The following is a 24,440-nucleotide window of genomic DNA, read 5'->3' on the forward strand; positions in this document are numbered from 1 at the left end:
GCTACAAATTGTGTGATTGATTCACCTTGCTGATTATGTTTATGGAACCTGAACCTCTCAGCGATGACCAAGGCTGAGAAGTGGCCCTGCAATAGCTCCACAATTTCATCATAGGTTTTCGAGCCTGGTTCTTTTGGTTGCACCAGAATTCGCAGTGTATGAGCTCCAGCACTCAATGCTTTCATCATACGATTCCATAGTGCCAAACATTCCTGCCATTTTACTATGGGAAGACTTGCATAAGCTCAAATGTGCTATGAAATTTTTAGCACCACTATTTTTTTTTTCAACCCTGAGCTTGGCCCGTTTCTTTCTGGGTTTTGCAAGGGGTGTTGAAAATCTCCTCAAACTCTCAATTAATTGTTGCAAGATAATTGTTACTTGCTACTCACAGTAGAGGGAGCACTGTTCCAGAACCTTCTGTTCCAGAGCCCGTGGCAAGCTTCTTTCTAATGCAGTTTTCACTGAAATTTTTGTTTGAATTTTGATTCCTTTGATGTTTGCTGTTATTTGGCACTCCGTTGTCAGCTTGGTATAGTTCTCGTGTGGTTCGGGCGACCAGTTTTTTGTATTTTTTTTTAAAGGATAGGCTTGCAGATCACGAAGGTGCAAACAAGAGCTTTATTTGAAAGTTGTTTACTCAACAGGCTGCAAAGATATTGACTTTTAACCCACCCAAACTGCTGATGTCATTATGTCACTTGATCAAACTCTTAAAGTGACCTTATTCCAAACTAGGAACTAAGATGAACACACCACCTTCAACTTCCACCATCGTTGCACAGTGGCAGCAGTGTGTACTATACAAGATGCAGTGCAGCAATTATCGCTGGGTCAAAATCTGGGAACTTCCTCCTTAACAGCACTGTGGGTGCCCCTGCAACACGTCGACTGCTGCGGTTTAGGAAGGCAACTCACCACTACCTTTGTAAGGGAAATTGGGGTTTGCAATAAATGCTGCTCCAACCAGCATCACCTTCATTGTACAAATTAATTTTTTTTAAATGTCTTTCTGATTTGAAAGTGGCAACATTGTAAAGGGAAAAGAGTGAGTCACAAGACCAACCATTATATTTTTGTGTTCAGCTTCATGCTCTGCCTCCCTCTGCCCTGACCACAAGGTTTGTTGCTTTGGAAAAGGGAATTGTATTATCGGAACAATAGAAGGCTGACTGGAGCTTTACCATGCAGTTATCTGTTTTGTGTCTGATGTAGAAATTCTTCATGACTCTTTACATGATGACACTATTTAATTCCTGAGGCAATATTTCTCTAAGCACAAAACCAAAATGTAAACTGAATACTTATTTGGATAAATTCCAAAAATAAGTTTTACCCTTAATGCATTTCAAAATCTATTTTTAACTCCAAAGATACGGCCTTTTAGTTTGGAAATTATTTAATTGCTTAAATATAAACCTATCTCTGTGTGGAGCTTGCTAAAGTTTTCATCTTTAATCTTTTTAGACTTCTATATACATCTACTCACTGCTGTATAATTAATGTGACTAATGAAATCTTCAAACAAGCAAGTGTCAATTATGAAACCAGTATTGCACAATTGAGTATTCATGTAGAAACAAGACTGATCATTGACTGTCAAAATAACATTGAGGCTAACTGTGTTTAACGTTATTTAGGTGTCAATAACACAGCAATATCATTCGAGCGCAGATGCAAGATTAAATGCAGAAAATCAAAAGTTGCTGACTGGGATGTCCCACTCCATGTTCGCAACTTGCTTTCTGGCTCGCCATAGAAAAGTGAATTGAATGGTGTGAAGTTGCTGTCCTTGCATGGTAGATGTAAACTAAACTCACCACAAAGATAGTTCTTAACCACTTCCGTCCAAATACCCTGTGATGTGAGGAGTGTGCAGTCAGGTTAATCTGAAAGTTAACTCTTAGAATTGTGGAGTGTTCATTACTTTAGGTTTTATTAGTTATTAAAGAGGTAATGTTTGAACCTTTTATTTAGACTTCTAACTTTTTTCATTCAATCCAATATTTATTTCCATACTTGATTTGACATGAATTCACCCAACCTTCTTTACTTTTCCTTAACCCTGCTGGGATAGCCACCATAACTAAACCTCTGTCTATGATCAGGAGTTTTTTAAACTTTATACTTGAGTAACATGTAAACAATCGTAAAGAGCAGCCAATTGATTTATTTTATATGTGTCAGTGAATGATACATTTATGATAAATTTTGATTTACTTCGTAAATTTCCTGATAACCAACATACAGAGCTATCCCTGTTAAGAATTAAATACACTTTGACTACTAGTTGGTTCTCACCCTCTGGCTATCCTCCATTTCTCAGCTGTTGGTTAGCTTTTTCCAGCTAGCCAAAATTCCAAAAACTTGACCTCTGAAGCTTCACCACCTCTTTGAGAATTAACCCGTTGAACTGCCAATTAAAGCAGTTTCCATTGTCCTAGTTGAGAGCTTCCCAAGCAACATCTTTCTATTAAGCTCATGTGAATGAACTCATTCCAACCGATTGCACACAGTTTCTCTTTGGAATGTGTTCACAAAACTTACTGACTTTATGTTAGAAACAGCGTGGATAGCACTAATTCTCATTTTCACCAAAATAACTGCTGCATTGTATTATTTAAGTACAAAAAAGTTTCTCTCCTCTGCAGTCTTTTTTCCATGTAATCATTTTGCTCTGTTCCTTTGTGCGTTGCTGCATATGTCTACAAAGGAAAATATGCCAGGAAAAAAGTTATTTTTAAACTAGTTTATTGCCGATGACGTTGCTTCGGGTAGTCTGGGAGTGCAGCAGTGATGTTTAAAGCCGTCTCAGTCAGTGGCAGAGAAGTAGGACTCAGAATTTTAAGTTTAACACTGCTGTACCCTTTTAGAAAATAGGGGATTCATATTTACTAACACCAGGGATATGCAGAATTGTGATGGCAAATATTCTAAAATTTCCATGGATTGGATTTACAATTGGGAGACTCTAGTAGGGGAAACAAACACTACTCGTACAGTCACAAAATCAGTATACAATTCCTAAAGTGCTGAAGGAGGCCATTCGGTGCATCGATTCTGCACAGTCTGCACTGACCCTCTGCAAGTGCACCCAACTTAGGCCCACTCCCCTGCCCTATCCCTGTATCCCCACCTAACCTGTAGGTCCTTGGACATTCAGGAGCAATTTAGCATGACCAATCGCCTAATCTGCACATCTTTGGACTGTGGGAGGAAACGAGAGCATCTGGAGGAAACTCACGCAGACATTGGGAGAATGTGCAAACTCCACGCAAGTATGGAGTCACCAAAAGCCAGAAAGGAACTCGTCCCTGGCGCTGAGATGCAGCAGTGCTAACCACTGTACCACCATGCCGCCTCAGTATGTATTGTAGGAATTTTTGAATGATAGCAAGATTCATGAACAATGACATGTGTTGCAATTATCAATTTGTTGGCTGCATTGTGTGTAATTTACTCTGTAGAAGGTGGCAGCCATTTTCTATATTCTGGGAGTTTTAATCCATCAGGCAGGCACAGTAGTGGATCCTGAGAGCTGTCTCTAAATGTAACTAGCACGGAATTGAGCTGATATGGGATTTGGCTACTTGGTTGAGTACCATCTGAAACTAAGGCTTATCTACACAATACAATATAGGGAGATCTGGCAGAACTGATGTCCCAGATCTCCCAAGAAGAATGTGCCATAAATTGGTGAGTGAAAAGACTGGCGTGCAGCTTTGTATGTTTTCACAATTTTTTCAGGGAGAGGAGCAAGTTCTACTAAGTGAACTTGCAAGTTAGTTGGTTTGGTGGACAGACCTGTTAGCGATCCCATGAAAGTGACATAGACAGTGCCCCCTGCTTCCTAGAAGTCTGAATCAACTGAGGAAAAAGATACTCTTGTTTGGAAGGCAGAGCTGAAATTCTTGATCGGAGAGACAGTTTACAGCGTGGAGCCGTAAACACTTTAGGTCCTCCAATTAGAAATTCCTTCGAAAGGAAGAAAGCTGACTAATTTACTGGGATGTTAAACTTAGTTGGCTTCTGTTTAGAATCCAGGTACAACTATATAGGGGCTGGTTTAGCTCACTCGGTTAAATCGCTGGCTTTTAAAGCAGACCAAGCAGGCCAGCAGCACGGTTCTATTCCCGTACCAGCCTCCCCGGGCAGGCGCCGGAATGTGGCGACTAGGGGCTTTTCACAGTAACTTCATTGAAGCCTACTCGTGACAATAAGCGATTTTCATTTTCATTTCATATTCCAGAATGTTTTTATAAAAAAAGCTAACTTTCATGAAAACAGAAATGCTGGAAACACTCAGCAGGGTTGACAGCATTTATAGAGAAAGAATTAACAAGTTGGGTATGACCTGCTTATGTATTCCAGCATTTTTTAGTTAGGATTTCCAACATCTGCAGTATTTTATATTTGTACTAAGTTTCACAATGCCATTTCAGAATCATAGTTGAGTTTTCTGCCTACGTTGCAGTCAGTTGGTTTCTTAACACATGATCTGATAAGTACATTGTACTTTTGTCTACATTTTCCAACAATGTTATGGTGGTATTGACTTGAAAGAATTAGAATACTTTATAAAATATATTTAGCACTTTTGTATTCCCTTTGTTCTAAAATGTAACTCTGAATGAGGGCAGCACGGCGGCGCAGTGGTTAGCACTGCTGCCTGAGGGCGACGAGGTCCCAGGTTATATCCCGGTTCTGGGTCACTGTCTGTGTAGAGTTTGCACATTCTCCTCATGTTTGCGTGGGTTTTGCCCCCACAACCCAAAGATGTGCAGGGTAGGTGGATTGGCCATGCTAAATTGCCCCTTAATTGGAAAAAATGAATTGGGTATTCACAATTTATTAACAAAAAACTCTGAATGAGACTAATGTTTCCTTAGTTCAGTGAATTGATGATTAAACTTGTTTGCAGATATTTAAATACTGCAGTATTAATATGGATACTTTATTACTGATAAAAATTAATTTGTAAATTTATCATTGCACACAGGTCGGAACTATTCATGGCCATTTGTGACCCTAAAGGCACACTTGTTACTTTGAAAAATGTCAGCTGTTTAAAAAGAATGCATTTTGTATCCCGGCTGTTGAGGATTAGGCTACAGTATTGTTCGTCATCTGAAGCAACTGGCCTTGTGAACATATTAACATACTTGTATGGTTGCTGGTGTTATTTAGGTTTTGTTTCTCAACCTTGCGACATTAATTTGGTCTTTCATAAAATGACATTTTACTTTTGTCTTCCTTGATAATTGCAGGCAGCTAAGCATAATATCATTTAAAATGAGAAAAATGCAGCAAGAACATTAAAGTCAGTGTTTCTGAGGATCTCAGCTGTTTAAATACTTCATATTACCACAGCTCGGAATGAATTGACAGACTACTTGTGCTGAAACTCTGGGGTGTGTTTAAACAGCTGAAATCCTCTAATTTAATGATAAACCTTCAGGGCAACTAAATATGCTGAGACATTGCAGAAACCATGAATGAAATTATTTTGTAGCAATTTGTGAAATATCCTGGAATGTAGTAATTTGTGATACCATGGAAGGTGGTGGGACATGGTTATGGACGGTTGCATAACTTAAAAAATTTGCTTTCATCTAAATGGTCAGTGATGTTCAAATTCTTCCACTTCCTTTCAAGAAAACATTACAATATTTTCTGACACCTATTCTGAAACTAAGTCTCTTCCATCACAGCATAGGATTTTGGGCAATTTATTATTTTGAGTACTTGCAGCTTTAATTGGAAATGTTCTTGCTAGTGCCATGTCCTGATGGATAGATTGATGTGAATTATAGAAATACCTTCCAGGGCACAGCTGGTACCTCTTGTGCTTGTGGATTATCGTGAATTTTAGCTTTGTGAAAGCTGTCAAAATGTCCAGAAAAGTCCAGGAGAATAAATTTCGGGCACATGAAAAGACCACGGTAAAAAACGTATCTAGTTTAGAACATAGAACATAGAACAGTACAGCACAGAACAGGCCCTTCGGCCCTCGATGTTGTGCCGAGCAATGACCACCCTACTCAAACCCACATATCCACCCTATACCCGTAACCCAACAACCCCCCCCCCTTAACCTTTAGGACACTACGGGCAATTTAGCATGGCCAATCCACCTAACCTGCACATCTTTGGACTGTGGGAGGAAACCGGAGCACCCGAAGGAAACCCACGCACACACTGGGAGGATGTGCAGACTCCGCACAGACAGTGACCCAGCCGGGAATCGAACCTGGGACCCTGGAGCTGTGAAGCATTTATGCTAACCACCATGCTACCGTGCTGCCCGTTTAGAGTTTGTTCACTTTGAAAGCACATTAGTGAGATTTTATTGAAATTCTTTGTTCAAACGTTTTTGTTGCACTAATGATAATTTGGTTGTATTTTGAAGTATCATGCAGATTTCTGTGGGGGAAAAGCAATTCCAACTGCAGAAAACAAGGGCAGTATAAATAGCTAAAGTAAAGTAATACCGTGAGAAAATGTCACTTTCTCAATTGTTCACCCTAATTCAAAATTGGTTTGCAGTGGAAATATGAACAAGACCTTTGCTTGAAGCTTACAAAATATTTACCATAAATGAAGACCATTCAACAAAGAGTTTCTCTTGTATACTTATTAAAAACTGAATTGGGACTTCCAATTCAGAACTAATTTCATATTCAAAGTAAATTAAGAACCTTGGTATCTTAGCAAGTTAACTGAAGTGAAATATGTTATGCCGTGAGAAAGTTATACTTGGTTTTGATTCCAACAATAGAATCCACCTCAAATAGCTAGAATTGAGTGATGCAACAAAGTGCATTAATAATAGAGGTTCCCTTTTTTAAAATCTGTTTTTATTGCGTCGAAGAGGATATAGTGACGACACTGGTAAACGGTGAAAATACTGGAAATGCGCAACAGGTTTAGCTGTTGGCATCTGAAAGAAATAATACAGTAGTTAGTGTTGGACGGAACTCTTATCAGACATATTCCAACATTTGCTGTTTTTGTTTCATTTCCAGCACTTGTCTGTTTTGCAAAAGCAGTTCCTTATCCAAGATTGCACGTGTGTACCACTTGCAATCAGCACAGAAATTTACACTTTTGTTTAAAAACAAATCCAGCAACAATTGAATATGTATTTCAAAGTTATAGTTAAACAAGTATAACTTTCCCATCGAATAAAATATTTCAAAGTTTCAACCAAGATTCTTAATTTACTTTGAACATGAAAAGTCACATTACATTTTGAAGGGGTGGCAATGAATTCCCAATTTCAGTTTTTAATTGTACAGTGGAATGCTTTTTTCCAATTTATCTTTATTTACTTTGTACATTATGTAAGCATCATAGCAAAGGTCTTGTTTATATTTCCAACGCAAGCCAAGTTAAAATTGGGGTGGGAAACATTTGAGAAATTGTGACATTTTCTCATGGTATTATTTGAATAGGGTAATATAAGCTTTTAAAATGTTTTTGTTTTAAAAAGTACCTGCGCAGTTTTGTAACACAAGCAATAAATTGGAACATAGTTGCAGAGTGTGTAATAAGTAACTACAAAGGTTATAAATAATATTCAACTCTTCCCCACCCCTCCATTTCTTCTCCACTCCTCTACCAGATACGTTGGTTTTTATTTACACAGTTGCCTCTCCATCATTTTTTTGTCATCCTGAATACCAGTGCTTCTTCAAGTTTAGTCAGCAAATAATGACATGCTGTAATAGCCCCATAAACAAAACCAATTCTGTTCAGATTTGGTTAGAAAAACAGGAAGCTGATCTCATTAAGTACTTTACTGGCTACAACCAATTCAGATATGAACTGTTTTTTTTAATAAAAGACTGCTCTAGGCCAAATATATAAATGTGTCACTTTGAGCATCATGCTGGAACAGAAATGCACTTATCAAAACTATGCAATTTATGTTAAAATGAAAGATGACTGTCTGCAGATTAGCTAACTCCTCCTCTGCAAACAGTCCTCCTGCTAAACTGTATTATAATTTGTTGTACTCCCAATTTTTTTTTTTGTTGATAACTGGAGTCAAATCGTACTGTTGGGTTTTTCATATCCAATGACATCTGTGAATATATTTGCTTCCATTGGCTACACGGTCAGCTGCTGTGAAGCAATCCTAGTGCAGTTTATAATGTACATAATTGCTGAAATGTTTTTTAATACATGCTGAAACACTACTTTATTAAGTCTGGCATTTCAGCTGTTGGTAGATAATCATCTATCAGAGGGCTGTTTAAAACAAGAGTTGGTTGCAAATTGTATGTTTTGATATTACTGTGAGTTAATACGATGACAAGCAGAGGTTCCAGATTTTAACTCAAAAGTGCAAGGGAGGAGAACCAAAAAGCTAACTAGACAAAACTGCTGAGGTGTTCTCGGCTACAGTATATCTGTGCCAGATTACCAGCAATGTTTCTTAGAAGAGGTGTGAATGGATCATGAATCTCCGAAGGCGGCCTCAGCCAAAACTATATGCTTGGTCACCTCTGATCTACCAACCAAAAAAAGTGTATTTGAATAGGTCAGAAGAGAAATCTGACAGAATTCTGAATCTTAAAAGTAAAACACAAGCTCTGAAGAAGAATCCTACAGATTCCAAACATGATGCTACCAAACCTGAGTTTATCCAGCATTTTCTGTTCCTACTTCTCGATCTTTTTTTTTTTTTATAAATGTTTTTATTCAGTTTTCGTATTTTATATTGAACAAATTACAAATTGTTAGGAGAGAGAAACAAAAAAAAAAACAAACAAAAACAAACACGCAAAAATTAACATACATATTTACAGGTAAGCATCTTCGTAGTAGTAACTGCGCCCCCCTCCCCCCTCAACATGTTTATTTAGCTTGGTTTTGGGCCTTAGCTAGCCATCGAACCCCCGTAACGAACCTGTAGCCCCCCCCCCCCCCCTCCCGCTACCTTCCCCCGACTATTCTTCCTCTTGTACATTGGCCACAAATAGGTCCCGGAACAGTTGCATGAATGGCTCCCACGTTCTGTGGAAGCCGTCGTCCGACCCTCTGATGGCAAATTTGATTTTCTCCATTTGGAGAGATTCCGAGAGGTCGGACAGCCAGTCCGCAGCTCTGGGCGGTGCTGCTGACCGCCAGCCAAACAGGATTCTACGGCGGGTGATCAGGGAGGCAAAGGCAAGGGCATCCGCCCTCCTCCCCAGGAATAGATCTGGCTGTTCTGAAACCCCGAAGACCGCCACTATCGGGCATGGCTCCACCCTCACTCCCACCACTTTGGACATTACCTCGAAGAAGGCTGTCCAGTACTCCACGAGTCTGGGGCAAGACCAGAACATGTGGGCGTGGTTGGCCGGGCCTCTTTGGCACCGTTCACATCTGTCTTCCACCTCCGGGAAGAACCTACTCATACGGGTTCTTGTTAAGTGGGCTCTATGTACCACTTTTAGTTGCGTCAGGCTGAGCCTTGCGCACGTGGAGGTGGAGTTGACCCTATGCAGTGCTTCGCTCCAGAGTCCCCACCCGATCTCCATCCCCAGGTCGTCCTCCCATTTCCTCCTTGTTGCGTCCAGTACGGTGTCGTCCCTATCTACCAGTCGGTCATACATGTCACTACAGTTCCCTTTCTCTAGGATACTTGCGTCCAGTAGGTCTTCCAGTAGTGTCTGTCGTGGCGGTTGTGGGTACGTCCTTGTCTCCTTTCGTAGGAAGTTTTTGAGCTGCAGGTACCGTAGCTCGTTCCCCCCAGCTAGCTGAAATTTCTCTGTCAGTTCTTCCAGTGTTGCGATCCTGTCGTCCGTGTATAGGTCCCTGACTGTCAGTGTCCCCCCGTCCTGCCTCCACCTTTTTGAAGGTGGCGTCGGTCAGTGCTGGTTTGAACCTATGGTTGTTGCAGATGGGAGCCCTGTTCGACATTTTGGTCAGGCCAAGTTGCTGCCGCAGTTGGTTCCAGGATTGGAGGGTGGCTGTCACCACTGGGCTGCTGGAGTGTTTTTTGGGTGGGGATGGGAGTGCTGCCGTGGCGAGGGCCCGGAGGGAGGTTCCCATGCAGGAGGCCTCCTCCGCACGCACCCACTCAGCTTCTGGCTCCTGGATCCATCCCCTTACTCGCTCGGCTGTTGCTGCCCAGTGGTAGAATTGTAGATTCGGGAGGGCTAACCCTCCCCTGGTTTTTGTTTTTTGTAAGACCTTCTTTGGGATCCTAGCATTTTTACCCCCCCCCATACGAACGCCATGATGAGTTTGTCCAGCGCTTTGAAAAAGGCCTTGGGGATGTAGATCGGAATGGATCTAAACAGGAAGAGGAACCTGGGCAGTACGTTCATTTTGATCGTCTGAACTCTCCCCGCGAGGGAGAGCGGGAGTGTGTTCCATCTTTGCAGGTCCTTTTTAACTTCCTCCGTCAGGCTGGTGAGGTTCCATTTGTGGATCCCTTTCCAGTCATGGGCTATTTGGATCCCCAGGTAGCGGAATTTATGTCGGGCTTGTTTGAACGGCAGCCCCTTTAGTGCTGCCCCCCCCCTTGCGGGTGTAATGGGAAGATCTCACTTTTGCTCATGTTGAGTTTGTAGCCCGAGAAGGCTCCAAACTCTTTCAGGAGCGCGATGATTCCGTCCATGCTGCTTTGTGGGTCCGAGATATAGAGGAGCAGATCATCCGCATAGAGTGAGACTCTGTGCTCTCTACCTCCCCTTCGGATCCCCCTCCAATTTTTTGCTGCCCTGAGCGCGATTGCTAGCGGTTCAATTGCTAGTGCGAACAGCAGCGGGGACAGTGGGCATCCTTGTCTGGTGCCCCTGTGCAGCTGGAAGTATTGGGAGTTGGTATTGTTGGTCTGTACACTCGCCATGGGAGCGTTGTACAGGAGCTTTACCCAAGCGGTGAACCCTGTTCCAAGCCCGAACCGCTCCAGTACCTCTATGAGGTATTTCCACTCGACTCTGTCGAAGGCCTTTTCTGCGTCCAGGGAGACGATCACCTCTTGTGTTCTCTCCCCGGAGGGGGTCATTATCACGTTCAGCAGGCGCCTGATGTTTGCGGTCAGCTGTCTACCTTTGACAAAGCCCGTCTGGTCCTCTGTGACCACCTCAGGTACACAGTCTTCTAGCCTTTTGGCTAGGATTTTGGCCAGTATTTTGGCGTCTGCATTCAGCAGAGATATGGGTCTGTATGACCCACATTCCGTTGGGTCTTTGTCTTTCTTAGGTATCAGCGAGATTGAGGCCTGTGCTAACGTGGGTGGCAACGTGCCCCTAGCTAGCGAGTCTGTGAACATCTCCCGCAGGTGCGGGGCCAGCGCTGTCGCAAATTTTTTGTAGAAGTCCGCCGGGAATCCGTCCGGTCCCGGCGCCTTCCCCGCCTGCATGGAGCTAATGCTCTCCATGATCTCTCCCAGTGCTAGTGGTGCTTCCAGATCCCGTTTTCTGCCCTCTCCCACAACTGGTATGTTCAGTCCGTCAAGAAACCGGCTCATCCCAGCCTTCCCCGTTGGGGGCTCTGAGGTGTACAGCTCTTGGTAGAAGGCCTTGAAGGTTTTGTTAATCCTCTCTGGTTCTGTTTCCAACGTGCCTCTGGTATCTCTGATTTGCGCAATTTCTCTGCTGGCTGCCTGCTTTCTCAGCTGGTGGGCCAACAGGCGGCTGGCTTTGTCTCCGTGTTCGTATAGGGCCCCGCGTGCCTGGCGGAGTTGGTGTACTGCTTTCCTGGTGGAGAGCAGGTCAAAGTTCCTTTGTAATTCTTTTCTCTCCGCCAGGAGTTCTACAGTCGGGGCCTCGGAGTATTTATGGTCTACCTCCAGTATGGAGTCGACCAGCTTCTGCCTAGCCACCCTTTCCTCCCTATCTCTTTGCGCTTTGTAGGCTATGATTTCCCCTCTTAGTACGGCCTTAAGCGCTTCCCAGAACGTGGAGGGTGAGACCTCCCCGTTTTGGTTGATCTCAGTGTACTCCGCTATGGCCTGCGCTATCCTTTCGCTGAAGGCCTTGTCAGCTAGTAAGGCACCGTCCAACCTCCATTTGGGGCGCTGGGCCCTTCCCGTCTCTAGCCGCACATCCATGTAGTGTGGAGCGTGGTCTGATATCACAATTGCGGAGTATTCCACCTTGTCTATCTCTGGAAGCACCGTTTTCCCCACCACAAAGAAGTCAATTCTGGTGTACACGTTGTGTACTGGGGAGAAGAAAGAGAATTCTTTCTCCCCCGGGTGGGCGAATCTCCAGGGGTCTACTGCTCCCATCTGCTCCATATAGTGGCTGAGTTCCCTTGCCATGTTTGAGGTTTTCCCCGTTCTGGGGTTTGATCTGTCCGTCGTTGGGTCCTGTACACAGTTGAAGTCCCCCCCCATGATTAGTCGGTGCGTCGCTATGTCCGGGATTTCTGCCATGGTCTTTTGGATGAAGCTCGTGTCGTCCCAGTTGGGCGCGTACACGTTAACTAGAACTACCGGCGCCCCATCCAGGGCCCCGCTGACCATGACATACCGCCCCCCTGGGTCCGTAACCGTCTTTGTCGCCCTAAACATTGTCCTCTTGCCAATCAGGATCGCCACCCCCCTGGCCCTTGCCCCATAACAGGAATGATAGGTTTGTCCCACCCAGCCCTTTCTTACCCGCAGTTGGTCCTGCTCCCTCAAGTGCGTCTCTTGGAGGAAGACTATGTCGGCCCTCATGTTTCTAAGGTGGGTGAGGACTCTAGATCTCTTCACTGGGCCGTTAAGTCCCCTTACGTTCCAGGTGACTATTCTGGTGGGGGGCTTCTGCCCCCTTGCTCCTGTGGGGTTAACCATATTTGTCCGGTGGACGCGCCCCTGCCCTCTGGGGTTTCCCTTTGTTAGGGGGCCGTCCAGGATGTCCACTATCACTGCTCTCCCCATGCGGTCGGGTCCCTGCGCTCCGGGGTTCCCCCTTGTCCCGGGGACACCCGCCATGGCCGTCCACTTTGTGTCCGCCACGCGGTTAGTCCCCTGCACTCCGGGGGGCCCCTTCACCCACAGACCGTACTGGGTGGGTGCTTGCAGCAGTTCCCTGTTTCGAGCCCTTGTCTGTGGCACTTTGTGGCCCTATTCCCTTACTGGCCTCTTTTGTCCCTTCGTCCCTGCGTTTCCCCTCCCTGGTCTCTCGCCCCCCGAGTGCCCCCCCCCCCCGCTCTATCCCTTTCGGGGATACCCCTGTGTACCCCTCCATTGCCCCTCTCTCCCCCATTCCTGTCCCCATTTGCTCTCCCACCTTTGATGGGTGATCCCCCCCCTCCCCTGCCTGGCGCCTTCCCCCCTGTTGGGGGTGCGCTGCGGCCCTGCTCTGTTGCGCGCCCCCTTCGCTAGCTTTCCTGCTAGCACGGTGGCTCCCCTCTCGGAGGTTGCTGTCCCGCTTCCCCTCTCCCCTCTCCAGTACTCCCGTTCCCTCGTGCCGGGGCCTGGCCTCCCACCTGGAGCGGGCCCTAGGGCATTGGGTTGTTTTCCGTTCTGGGTGTTCCTGCCAGGGGGGAGGGGGCTGGCTTTGCCTCGCCCCTCCCCACCCCCCCGTCGGCATGACGTGTCTCCTTGCCATGGGCCCCTCGTCCCTACTTCCCATGGCGTTTTTCCAGCCCGTGCTCCTCGACGAATCTATTTGCCTCGGCAGGGGCTGTAAAGAAATATTCCTTGTGTTGGTATGTGACCCAGAGTTTTGCTGGGTACAGCATACCAAAACGTACTTTGTTCTTATAGAGAGCTGCTTTCGCTCTGTTGAACTCCGCCCGTCTCTTAGCTATGTCCGCTCCAAAATCCTCGTAGATTCGGATGGCGTGCCCGTCCCAATTGCAGGCTCTATTCTCCTTGGCCCAGCGCAGGATTGTCTCCCTATCCCGGTACCGGTGCAGTCTGGCTATAACTGCTCTCGGTTTTTCCCCTTCCTTGGGCTTCGGGCGCAGTGACCGATGAGCTCTGTCCATTTCCGGTGGGGTGGGAAAAGTTTCCCGCCCCACTAAGGAGCCCAGCATCGTAGCCACGAATGTTGTGGGATTTCTACCCTCTATCCCCTCTGGCAGGCCCACTATCTTAATATTTTGCCTTCTCGAGCTGATCTCCTGGTCGTCTACCCTGCCCTTCAGGCTCCCCTGTGTTGCACTCAGTTTCACCATTCCCCTCTCCAGGGATATGACCCGGTCGCTCGCGTCAGTCGCTGCCTTCTCCAGCTCTTTAATGGTTGCCCCCTGGGCTTCCAGTATCTTCCCTTGGGCTTCCAGTATCTTCCCTTGGGCATCCACTTTCTTCTCCAATCTGGTCAGAACCTGCTGCACCCCTGACATGGCCCTGGTCACTGCTGCCTGTGCTGCGGCCTCTGCGTCTGCTTTTAACTCTGCCTTGATTGCCTGCAGCTGCTCCCTCACCACCTCGGCAAAGGCTTCCTTCCAATTCACGCCCCCCTCTAACCCCAGGGGAGAGGTTGCCCGCCCGTCCAGCTCTTCTGGATGCGGCGAAGCATCCTTCCCGTCGCTTCGCGTGTTGACTCGTTCGCCCGAGCTGGCTTTCCCTTTGCCCAGTCTACTTCCGGTGCCCCCTTTCTCTTGGCTCCCTTCTGGCACTTTTTTCTCCCCCTTCCCCTTCATCTTTTCTTCTCTCCTTGTTCTTCTTTTGGGAAGAACAGAAATACAAGTCTCTTTTTTTCTTTTGTCTTCTTTCCCCACTCAACCAGGAGAGAGAGTCCCTTTGTCTTTGCCACGTGGTGGTCACAGCAGTTGGGGGGGGGGGGGGGGGGGTGGTTCCCGCTCCTGGCCCGCGGGGGGGGGGGGGGGGAAGAGAAGAGGGGCCGCCGCCGCACCGCTCCTGGCCCGCGTGGGGGGGGGGGAGGGAGAGGGGATGGACCTGCTGCTGTTGGGCCCCCCTGTCGCCGCTCCGGCTCCTCCGCTCCCGCTCCGGCTCCTCCGCTCCGGCTCCGGCTCCTCCGCTCCGGCTCCTCGGCTCCTCCGCTCTGGCTCCTCGGCTCCTCCGCTCTGGCTCCTCCGCTCCGGCTCCTCCGCTCCGGCTCCTCCGCTCCGGCTCCTCCGCTCCGGCTCCTCCGCTCCGGCTCCTCCGCTCCGGCTCCTCCGCTCCGGCTCCTCCCCTCCGGCTCCTCCGCTCCGGCTCCTCCGCTCCGGCTCCTCCGCTCCGGCTCCTCCGCTCCCGCTCCGGCTCCTCGGCTCCTCGGCTCCGGCTCCTCGGCTCCGGCTCCTCGGCTCCGGCTCCTCCGCTCCGGCTCCTCCGCTCCGGCTCCTCCGCTCCGGCTCCTCCGCTCCGGCTCCTCCGCTCCCGCTCCGGCTCCTCGGCTCCTCCGCTCCGGCTCCTCGGCTCCTCCGCTCCCGCTCTGGCTCCTCTGCCGGCGCTCCTCCTCCGCCGTCCGGCCTGTCGGGGGGGGGGGGGGGGGGGTTGTTCTTCTTGTCTACCGCTTGCGGGAGCCCCTCTCCCTGCGACCTCCTCGCTCGCCGCCCGGAAGTCAAGTCACCCCTACTTCTCGATCTTGCTAGATTATCCAAAAATATATGCAACTCTCCTTGGCTAAAGTCGATTCTGGAGTTTTTTGAAAGGATTATTCAGTCTTGAATATAATAATCTTTATTGTCACAAGTAGACTTACTATGAAGTTAACTGTGAAAATCCCCTAGTCACCGCATTCCGGCACCTGTTCGGGTACACGGAGGGAAAATTCAGAATGTCAAAATGACCGAACAGCACTTCTTTTGGGACTTGTGGGAGGAAACCTTGCACCCAGAGGAAACCCATGCAGATGTGGGGAGAACGTGCAGGCTCCGCACAGACAGTGACCCAAGCTGGGACCCTGACCCTGGTGATGCAATAGTGCTACCCACCGCCCACAGCAAGGAATGTCATGTTCTTTGGTTTGAATTTTGCTTGACTGTAGATCATGATGTATAAGACTATCGCTTTTTGGCACCAAATGCATGTTTAGGCCTACATTCAGTGTGCAAATTGAGCCGCGCTCAACGTTAAAGCATAATGCTTTAATAATTTTGAAATGCAATAACTTATGAATTCAATCCGAGAGGAGATGTCACTGAACATTGAAGTTCCATGAAAAATAGATGATTTACAACTATAATAGAAATCATTTATTAAAACCCTGTTGCGAATTTACAATAAAATGTCGGTCAAATTTCTTGTCCTGGTTTAAACTTTTCACAGTTTTTATGTGAACTGTAAAACCATGCGGTGAAGTGTATACATTTTATCACGCGGGCTCTGCGAATTGCTGTAACCCGCAGCTGTTTTTCAGGAATCATGTTATTCGCGGAAACTAGATGAAGGGACTCTGGTGATCAGGAAAAATCCTTGAAAGTGATTGTTCATAAGTGCATAAAGATAAAGGAGCAGAATTAGGCCATTCGGCCCATCGAGTCTGCTCCGCTATTCGAACATGGCTGATACATTCCTCATCTCATCTACTACCTACAATGTTACAGGCCAAGAGCTGGATTGCGAAATCAGCCAGAGCATCTCCTCCCTAGAACACCTGACCTAGGAGCAGGAGTAGGCAATTTAGCCTCCCGAGCCAAAGACTCACAGTGATCATCCCTGATCCCATCCTAACCTCAACTCCACTGTCCTGCCCATTCTCCATAACCCTTCAACCCATTACCAATTAAAAATCTGTCTCACTCTTCTTTAAATTTAGTCACTGCCCCTGCATCCACTGCACTCGGTGGTAGTGAATTCCACAGATTCACAACCCTTTGGAAGAAGTAGTTTTTCCTCAAATCTGTTTTAAATTTTCTACCTCTTATTCTAAGATTATGACCTCTCGTTTTAGAATTCCCCACAAGAGGAAGCATCTGCTCCATGTCTACTTTAACCATACCTTTTTGCATCTTGTATACCTCAATTAAATCTCCCTTCATTCTTCTAAACTCTCTTAAAAGAGTATAGGCCTAAACTGTTCGATCTTTCTTCATACGACAAACCCCTCATCTCTGGAATCAATCTATGAACCTCCTCTGAACTGCCTCCAATGCCACTACATCTTTCTGCGGCAAAGAGTTCCACAGATTCAACACCCTCTGGCTGGAAAAATTCCTCCTCATCTCTGTTTTAAAGGATTGTTCCTTTAGTCTGAGTTTGGGTCCTCTGCTTCTAGTTTTTCCTACAAGTGGAAACATCCTCTCCATGTCCAATCTATCCACGCCTCGCAGTATCCTGTAAGTTTCAATAAGATCCCCCCTCATCCTTCTAAACTCCAATAAGTACAGACAGAGTCCTCAACTGTTCCTCATATGACAAGCACTTCATTCCAGGGATCATTCTTGTGAACCTCCTCTGGACCCTTTTCAAGGCCAGCACATCCTTCCCTAGATACGGGGCCCGAAACTGCTCACATTACTCCAAATGGGGTCTGACTAGAGCCTTATACAGCCTCAGAAGTACATCCCTGGTCTTGTATTCTGGCCATCTTGACATGAATGCTAACATTGCATTTGCCTTCCTAACTGCTGACTGGACCTGCGCATTAACCTTAAGAGAATTGCGAATAAGGACTCCCAAGTCCCTTTGTGCTTCTGATTTCCGAAGCATTTGCTCATTTAGAAAATAGTCTATGCCTCCATTCCTCCTTCCAAAGTGCATAACCTCACACTTTTCCACATTGTATTCCACTTCTCTTAGCCTATCCAAATCTTCAAAGAACAAGTCTTGTTTTTTCCACGCTATACCTTTGCACCTATGGCCAGTTCGAACTTAACAATTTGAGATTAGGTGCGGTGCCCATCAAATTTCATCACGAATGTGGAAAACATCACACCAACAAACGCAGATGTTGAACTGTCTGCTATTAAATCTGATCTGAGCAGAAAATGGTGACATCGTCCATGTCCAGAGGGACTTTGACTTTCAGTGCCTCCTGATGGAGATGAGTCTGAATACTTTTATTCATTTTTAGTTGCTTGGCGTGGCATATTCTGTGCTTGGCATTTCTCTTGGGAAGATTCTTTTTGAAACTTCAACAGTCGCCTTAGATGCCACAAGCTATGGCACTATTCTCGTCCACCACTGCTTTGGCAAATTGCTGCTTTGGCAGCACGGTAGCATTGTGGATAGCACAATTGCTTCACAGCTCCAGGGCCCCAGGTTTGATTCCGGCTTGGGTCACTGTCTGTGCGGAGTCTACACATCCTCCCCGTGTGTGCGTGGGTTTCCTCCGGTGCTCCGGTTTCCTCCCACAATCCAAAGATGTGCAGGTTATGTGATTGGCCATGCTAAATTGCCCTTAGTGTCCAAAATTGCCCTTAGTGTTGGGTGGGGTTACTGGGTTATGGGGATATGGGCTGGTTTAGCACAAGGCTAAATCGCTGGCTTTGAAAACCAAGGCAGGCCAGCTGCACGGTTCAATTCCTGTACCAGCCTTCCTGAACAGGTGCCGGAATGTGGCGACTAGGGGCTTTTCACAGTAACTTCATTTGAAGCCTACTTGTGACAATAAGCAATTTTCATTTCATTTTCATTTCATAGGGTGGAGGTGTGGACCTTGGGTAGGGTGCTCTTTCCAAGAGCCGGTGCAGACCTGATGGGCTGAATGGCCTCCTTCTGCACTGTAAATTCTATGATATGGTTGGTACTGAATTTATGGGTTGCTCATGGAAATTTCTGGTCATGGTTTTGCTGTTGCAATACTTTTGAATTCCAGTTTTAAGTTATTAGCAGTTTGTAAGCTTTAGGAGTAAAATGTTTTGTTGACAACAAGATCGTCGATTCCCTTTTGTAAATTGTCCTTTCCCTAGCCTAGTGATGGATACTAGGTGCATTAAAACTTGAAAGTTATAAGTTCGTTTACCAAGACATGCACTTTAGGACTATGATTTGTATTGATTTTTTGCCACTTTGAAGGGGTATTATGTATGTTCCCAAATACTTCAGTTCTGTAATCAAAAAAATGATTTTCACCAGTAGACTGAGCAGAATCTGGAGCCATTATACGTTAGCACCTGTGGGTTACTGTGCCCAAGGTTAACAATTTGAGATTAGGAGGGGTGCCCATCAAGTTCTGTCATCATGAATGTGGAAAGCACCACACCAACAAACTGGTATTTTGTTAGGTTATTTGTGGTTGTTAGTGCACAGAAGCTAAATGATACAGAATCGCCATGGCACTGGAAAAGAAAACTGGGATCAGTCTATAAGCATTTGGAGCATAATACTTGTAAAGCCTTTAGATCCAAGTCTGGTTTGTAACTTTGTAGAGCTCCAGATGTGTTGATGGTGAAAATCTTATCCCGGCTACAGTTTGGATTTCTGCCAGACTGAGGAGACCTGCTTTGGACGGTAATTAATGAGTCCAAAAGCCACGAGTAAGAGATGACATTCATGTTTAATCAAGTGGGAATTGTTTGAATTGATGAGCGAGTGATTGCATTTTTGTCTAGTTTCCAAATAACTGTTGATATTTTGACCAAGTTGCATCTGACACAGACCTACTTCTCAGATCAACTAAGTTGACCTGGTTCTTTCACCAGGGATTTTCCACCTTTTCGAGCAGTTGCTGATGGTGTGGAAATCTTTGCCTCACCATACACGTTGCTGTGCCAATATCATTCTGACATTCCAGAAACCATGGCACACATGATGCAATGTTGATATTGCATTTTGGACCTCACTAATGTCCTACCCTACCCAATGGCCTATCTTGTAAAGCAGTGAAAGAAAGAATCAACATAAGTGAGCTATCGAGAAGGAAATGAGTATTTGAATAAAATTCAAGGTAGAGACATTGAAAGCGAGAAAAGAGACAAAAGAAAATAATTAAAACTATAAGCCAAAGAACTGGACAACAGGACCCAGTTGTGTGAGGGAATTGGTGTTTTGAGGAGTTAATGAGTTAATGGCAGAATAGGTGTGCCAAATGTACAAACATTCTTGACCCATGCCATGAAGTAGTGGACTAGCAGCCCTGTTCATTGTGATCTGGAACACTTGGTTGGTGCATCATTGCAGGGCATTCACACATCATTGAAGACTAGTATCCCTCCAGTTGGCCTATAAAGCTAGGCTTGTGCATCATTAAATGATAATGGGTTGATGACTATATGGAGGAACGAGTCTCTCACTTGGCCTAAGTGGACCTAGAAATGGCCTGAGGAAATCACTGGTGGTAGAGACCTTTTGGAACTGCAGGAGTAAAGTTACCTTTTTCCTCCCAAGGATGCTACATCATGTCTCAGATTACTGCAATTTAACACAAGACATAAGATCAGAATAAAAGTTGGCCCTATGGTCTCTCAAACCTTCTATACCAGGGGTGGGCAAACTTTTCCGTGCAAGGGCCACATTCAGCAATTCACAATTTTAAAGGGCCGCATAGTATATTAAGTAAAATAATTAATATTTAAAATAGCCAAAATAAAAGGTTTTTAAAGAAAAAAAAGCAATTAATTTTTATTTATTAATATTTTAAAGTAGAAACTTCACATGAAACACATGTTGTGCCGAGCAATGATCACCCCTACTCAAGTCAACGTATCCACCCTATACCAGTAACCCAACAGCCCCCCCCCATTAACCTTAAAATTTTTTAAAAAATTAAAAAAAAAAAAAAATTTTTTAATGACTTGATCTTGGTGGGCCGCATAAAGACCTTTGGCGGGCTGCATGCGGCCCGCGGGCCGTAGTTTGCCCACCCCTGTTCTATACCATTCATTAAGATTTTGATTGATTTACCTCACTTCACTTGTCCTTTACTAATATTCCTCAATTCTCTTCATGCCCAAAAACCTATTTATCTCAGTTTGGATGAATGAACCTCCATCACCCTCTTAAGATAGAGAATTCCAAAGTTTCACAACCTCCAATGAAAAAAATTCTCCATCTCAGTCCTAAATGTAGTTCTAAATTCTTCAGCCAGGGAAACGGCTTCTCAGAATCTCTCCTGACAGTCCTCTCTGAATCACATGTGTTTCAATTAGATCGGCTTCCATTCTTCTAAATTCCTGAGTGTAGGTCTATTCTACTTGTTCTCGCCTCATAGGACCCACAGAAATGTTATCACAGAGGAGGAGGCTGCCTGGCCAATCAGGTCCGCACAGGCTGAACAACAAGCCATTCAGCTTAATCCTACTTCCCAGCATTTGGTCCGTAGCTCTGCAGGTTATGGCACTTGAGGTGCATATCCAGGCAGCTCTTCAATGACTTGAGGGTTTCTGCCTCTATTCTTCTTCGGGCAGTGAGTTCCAGACCCCCCAAAACCCTCTGGTTCCGAAAGCAATCCTTTTAGCTCAGGGCAACCTTCTCGCCCCATGAATCAATCTAATGAACTTTCATGTACTTTCCCTTGGGAACCTTCATTTCATTTTCCTTAGTTAACTTTTTACATTTCTTTCAAATCTTGCAACCAGGAAATGTTCATCTGACGGGATGGCTTGAGTAGCACAAAATGGGTATTGAGAGAAAATCTGGCAACTTGAAAATAATTTACATTTCACTGACCACACAGATTTTACTCACTTCCATTAAGGGACCATGCGATTCAGTGTGGCCAGGCTTTTGAATTTGTGGCGAGAACTTACTTTCTAATATCTATGAAAATTTGTCAATAAAAATAACACTTTGTTCCCTTTCTGTTCAGGTTATCAAATATTGGCAGGAAGTGTAATAACTGACAATGCAAACCCTGTGGTAAATGAGTTCAGCGGTAAGTGCAATCTTTTTTTTTCTCTCTCTCTTCTCTTCTCTCTTTCCCCCCCCCCAACACACACACACACACACACACACACACACACATTACTTGGTTTGCATTTGTTGTGTTAAGGGCATCTCTCATAGACACATTTTGTAGTTCATGCTCTTTTGTGGATTTGTAAATAAGTATGATTTGCAATTAGATATCCTTCTGGTAAAAAGAAAATCAAGTCTTTTTCACGACATATTTTAAAACCTAATGTTCTAATTTGTTGAGATAGGGTGCCTGGGTACTTGTCATTGGTTAGACTCTCGCCTTTGCATTGAGGATTTTAAATTATTTGCCTGGCAAGTTGAGGTGGTAATGTCAGTGAGATGCACAGGACGTTTAACATTTGAGTGAACGTAGGGCAAGCAACTATATTTTCTTACCAATCGATAAAGGATTGTGAAATAAATAGTGGAAGAGAGGAAAGTGGCAATTGGAATGGGTGAATTTGATTTCAAATTGGATACAGAAACAGAAATAAAAGGGAAAAATTGAATTGAGTGAGTTAGACAATTAAAGTAAAACAAATGTTAAAATTTAAAAGTTATTCTTGTATTTCCAACAATATTTTGAGGAATGACATTCTGCTCTTGTAATGGTTAATTTTCAATACCAAAGAGGTTGATTGGCAGTAATTAACACTCTTCATGCCAATAAGAGTACTTCTACTTGAAATGTTAAACCCGTGAGCTTAGTATCAAAAATTAAACTACAGAAACTTCATCCTATTTGATGCATTTTAATGTTGATTTGGACAGTTGGTGCTATTTCTATATAATTCAGCTAGCAACTTTTAGATGAGTTTGACCACACCTGCCTCATGCCTGAAGTTGCTCCACCATATACTTGTAGATAACAAAAAGCACCACTAACCTTGTTATATTGTAATAGCTGTGTGCATTTCCAAGGGAATGTTGGATATGTGTGACCTGTTTGTTCCCCGTACAGTACATTCCAGATTGCTGTGTAGCCATGTACTCTAGAGGGAACATTGTTCACAATGTCCTATGATGGAATTGGAAGAATGGCGCATTAGTGCAGTAGGGAGTATACTTATGTTGGAATTGGAGCATAACAGTGCAAAGCAAGGGAAACATCTGATTTCTCAGTGCTTGATTTGAACTGGTTGAAGACGACACTGGATGCACAAGGTGAAGAGATTTCCTTTCCCCAGTACTGAGATGATTCTTCATTTTGAAATCCAAATTCTCATTCGACAAGTTGCATGAAATGTTTTCTATTTAAAAGAAAAATTTAAATTTAATCCTGAGATTTCTTTCTTTTTTTAAAAATAATTTTTATTGAATTTTTTACAGAAAATATGAAACAATAAAAAGCCACAATAAAACACCTTGATAACTGTAACACCCCAAAGACCGTATCAACGCCTGTATCACACACTCTTTCCCCCCCCCCCCCCCCCAACCCAGTAAACAACCAGAGAACTCAAAAATAAATTAAATTAAAATTAAATTAAATAAGCACACATAGTCAAGCCCCCCCCCCCCCCCCCCGGTTGCTGCTGCTGCTGCTGACCCAGTACCCTATCGCTGAGCCAGAAAGTCGAGGAAAGGTTGCCACCGCCTAAAGAACCCTTGTACCGATCCTCTCAGGGCAAATTTGACCTTCTCCAGTTTGATAAATCCCGCCATGTCATTGATCCATTCTCCACGCTTGGGGGTCTCGCATCCTTCCACTGTAGCAAGATCCTCCGCTGGGCTACTAGGGACGCAAAGACCAGCACACCGGCCTCTTTCGCCTCCTGCACTCCCGGCTCCACCCCAACCCCAAAAATTGCGAGTCCCCAACCTGGCTTGACCCTGGATCCTACCGTCCTCGCCACCCCCTTACAGAACTCCTCCAGTGCCAGACATGCCCAGAACATATGGGCATGGTTCGCTGGACTCCACGAACACCTGACACACCTGTCTTCGCCCCCAAAGAACCTACTCATCCTAGACCCAGACATGTGGGCCCGGTGCAGCACCTTGAATTGGGTGAGGCTAAGCCGCGCACATGAGGAGGAAGAGTTAACCCTCTCCAGGGCATCAGCCCCTGTCCCATCTTCGATCTGTTCCCCCAGTTCCCCCTCCCACTTAGCCTTTAGCTCCTCTACTGACGCCTCCTCCACCTCCTGTATTACCTTGTAGATATCAGATATCTTCCCATCCCCGACCCAGACCCCCGAAAGCACCCTGTCACTCACCCCCCTCGCGGGAAGCAAAGGGAATCCCTCCTCCCTGCCGCCTAGCAAACGCCTTTACCTGCAGGTACCTGAACATGTTCCTCGAGGGGAGCTCAAATTTCTCCTCCAACTTCCCCAGGCTCGCAAACCTCCCATCAATGAACATGTCCCTCAGCTGTCTGATGCCCGCTCTGTGCCAACCCTGGAACCCCCCATCAATGTTCCCCGGGACGAACCGATGGTCCCCCCTTAGCGGAGCCTCCATCGAGCCCCCCATGTCGCCTCCACTGCCCCCAAATCTTGAGGGTAGCCGCCACCACCGGACTCGTGGTATACCTCGTAGGAGGCAGCGGCCACGGCGCCGTAACCAGGGCCCCCAGGCTTGTGCCGCCACAAGACACCATCTCCAACCGTTTCCATGCTGCCCCCTCCCCCTCCATCACCCACTTGCGCACCATCGACACAGTGGCCGCCCAATAATACCCCGAGAGATTGGGTAACGCCAGCCCCCCACCATCTCTACCCCGCTCCAAGAAGACCCTCTTCACCCTCGAGGTCCCATGCGCCCAAACAAAGCTCAT

At 45.6% G+C, this 24,440-nt stretch overlaps 1 protein-coding gene across 1 annotated transcript in view; it reads left to right on the forward strand.

Annotated features, from left to right (window-relative positions):
- The window catches only part of jam3b (junctional adhesion molecule 3b), a 79,591-nt gene that overhangs the window by 30,003 nt on the left and 25,148 nt on the right, over positions 1–24,440 (forward strand). The window contains exon 2 of the mRNA XM_038778975.1: positions 21,573–21,638. Coding sequence (XP_038634903.1) covers positions 21,573–21,638 — 66 coding nt within the window. The remainder of the gene's footprint in view (positions 1–21,572; positions 21,639–24,440) is intronic.

This window comes from Scyliorhinus canicula, chromosome 19, assembly GCF_902713615.1.
Source record: "Scyliorhinus canicula chromosome 19, sScyCan1.1, whole genome shotgun sequence".
Taxonomy (NCBI): Eukaryota; Metazoa; Chordata; class Chondrichthyes; order Carcharhiniformes; family Scyliorhinidae; genus Scyliorhinus; species Scyliorhinus canicula.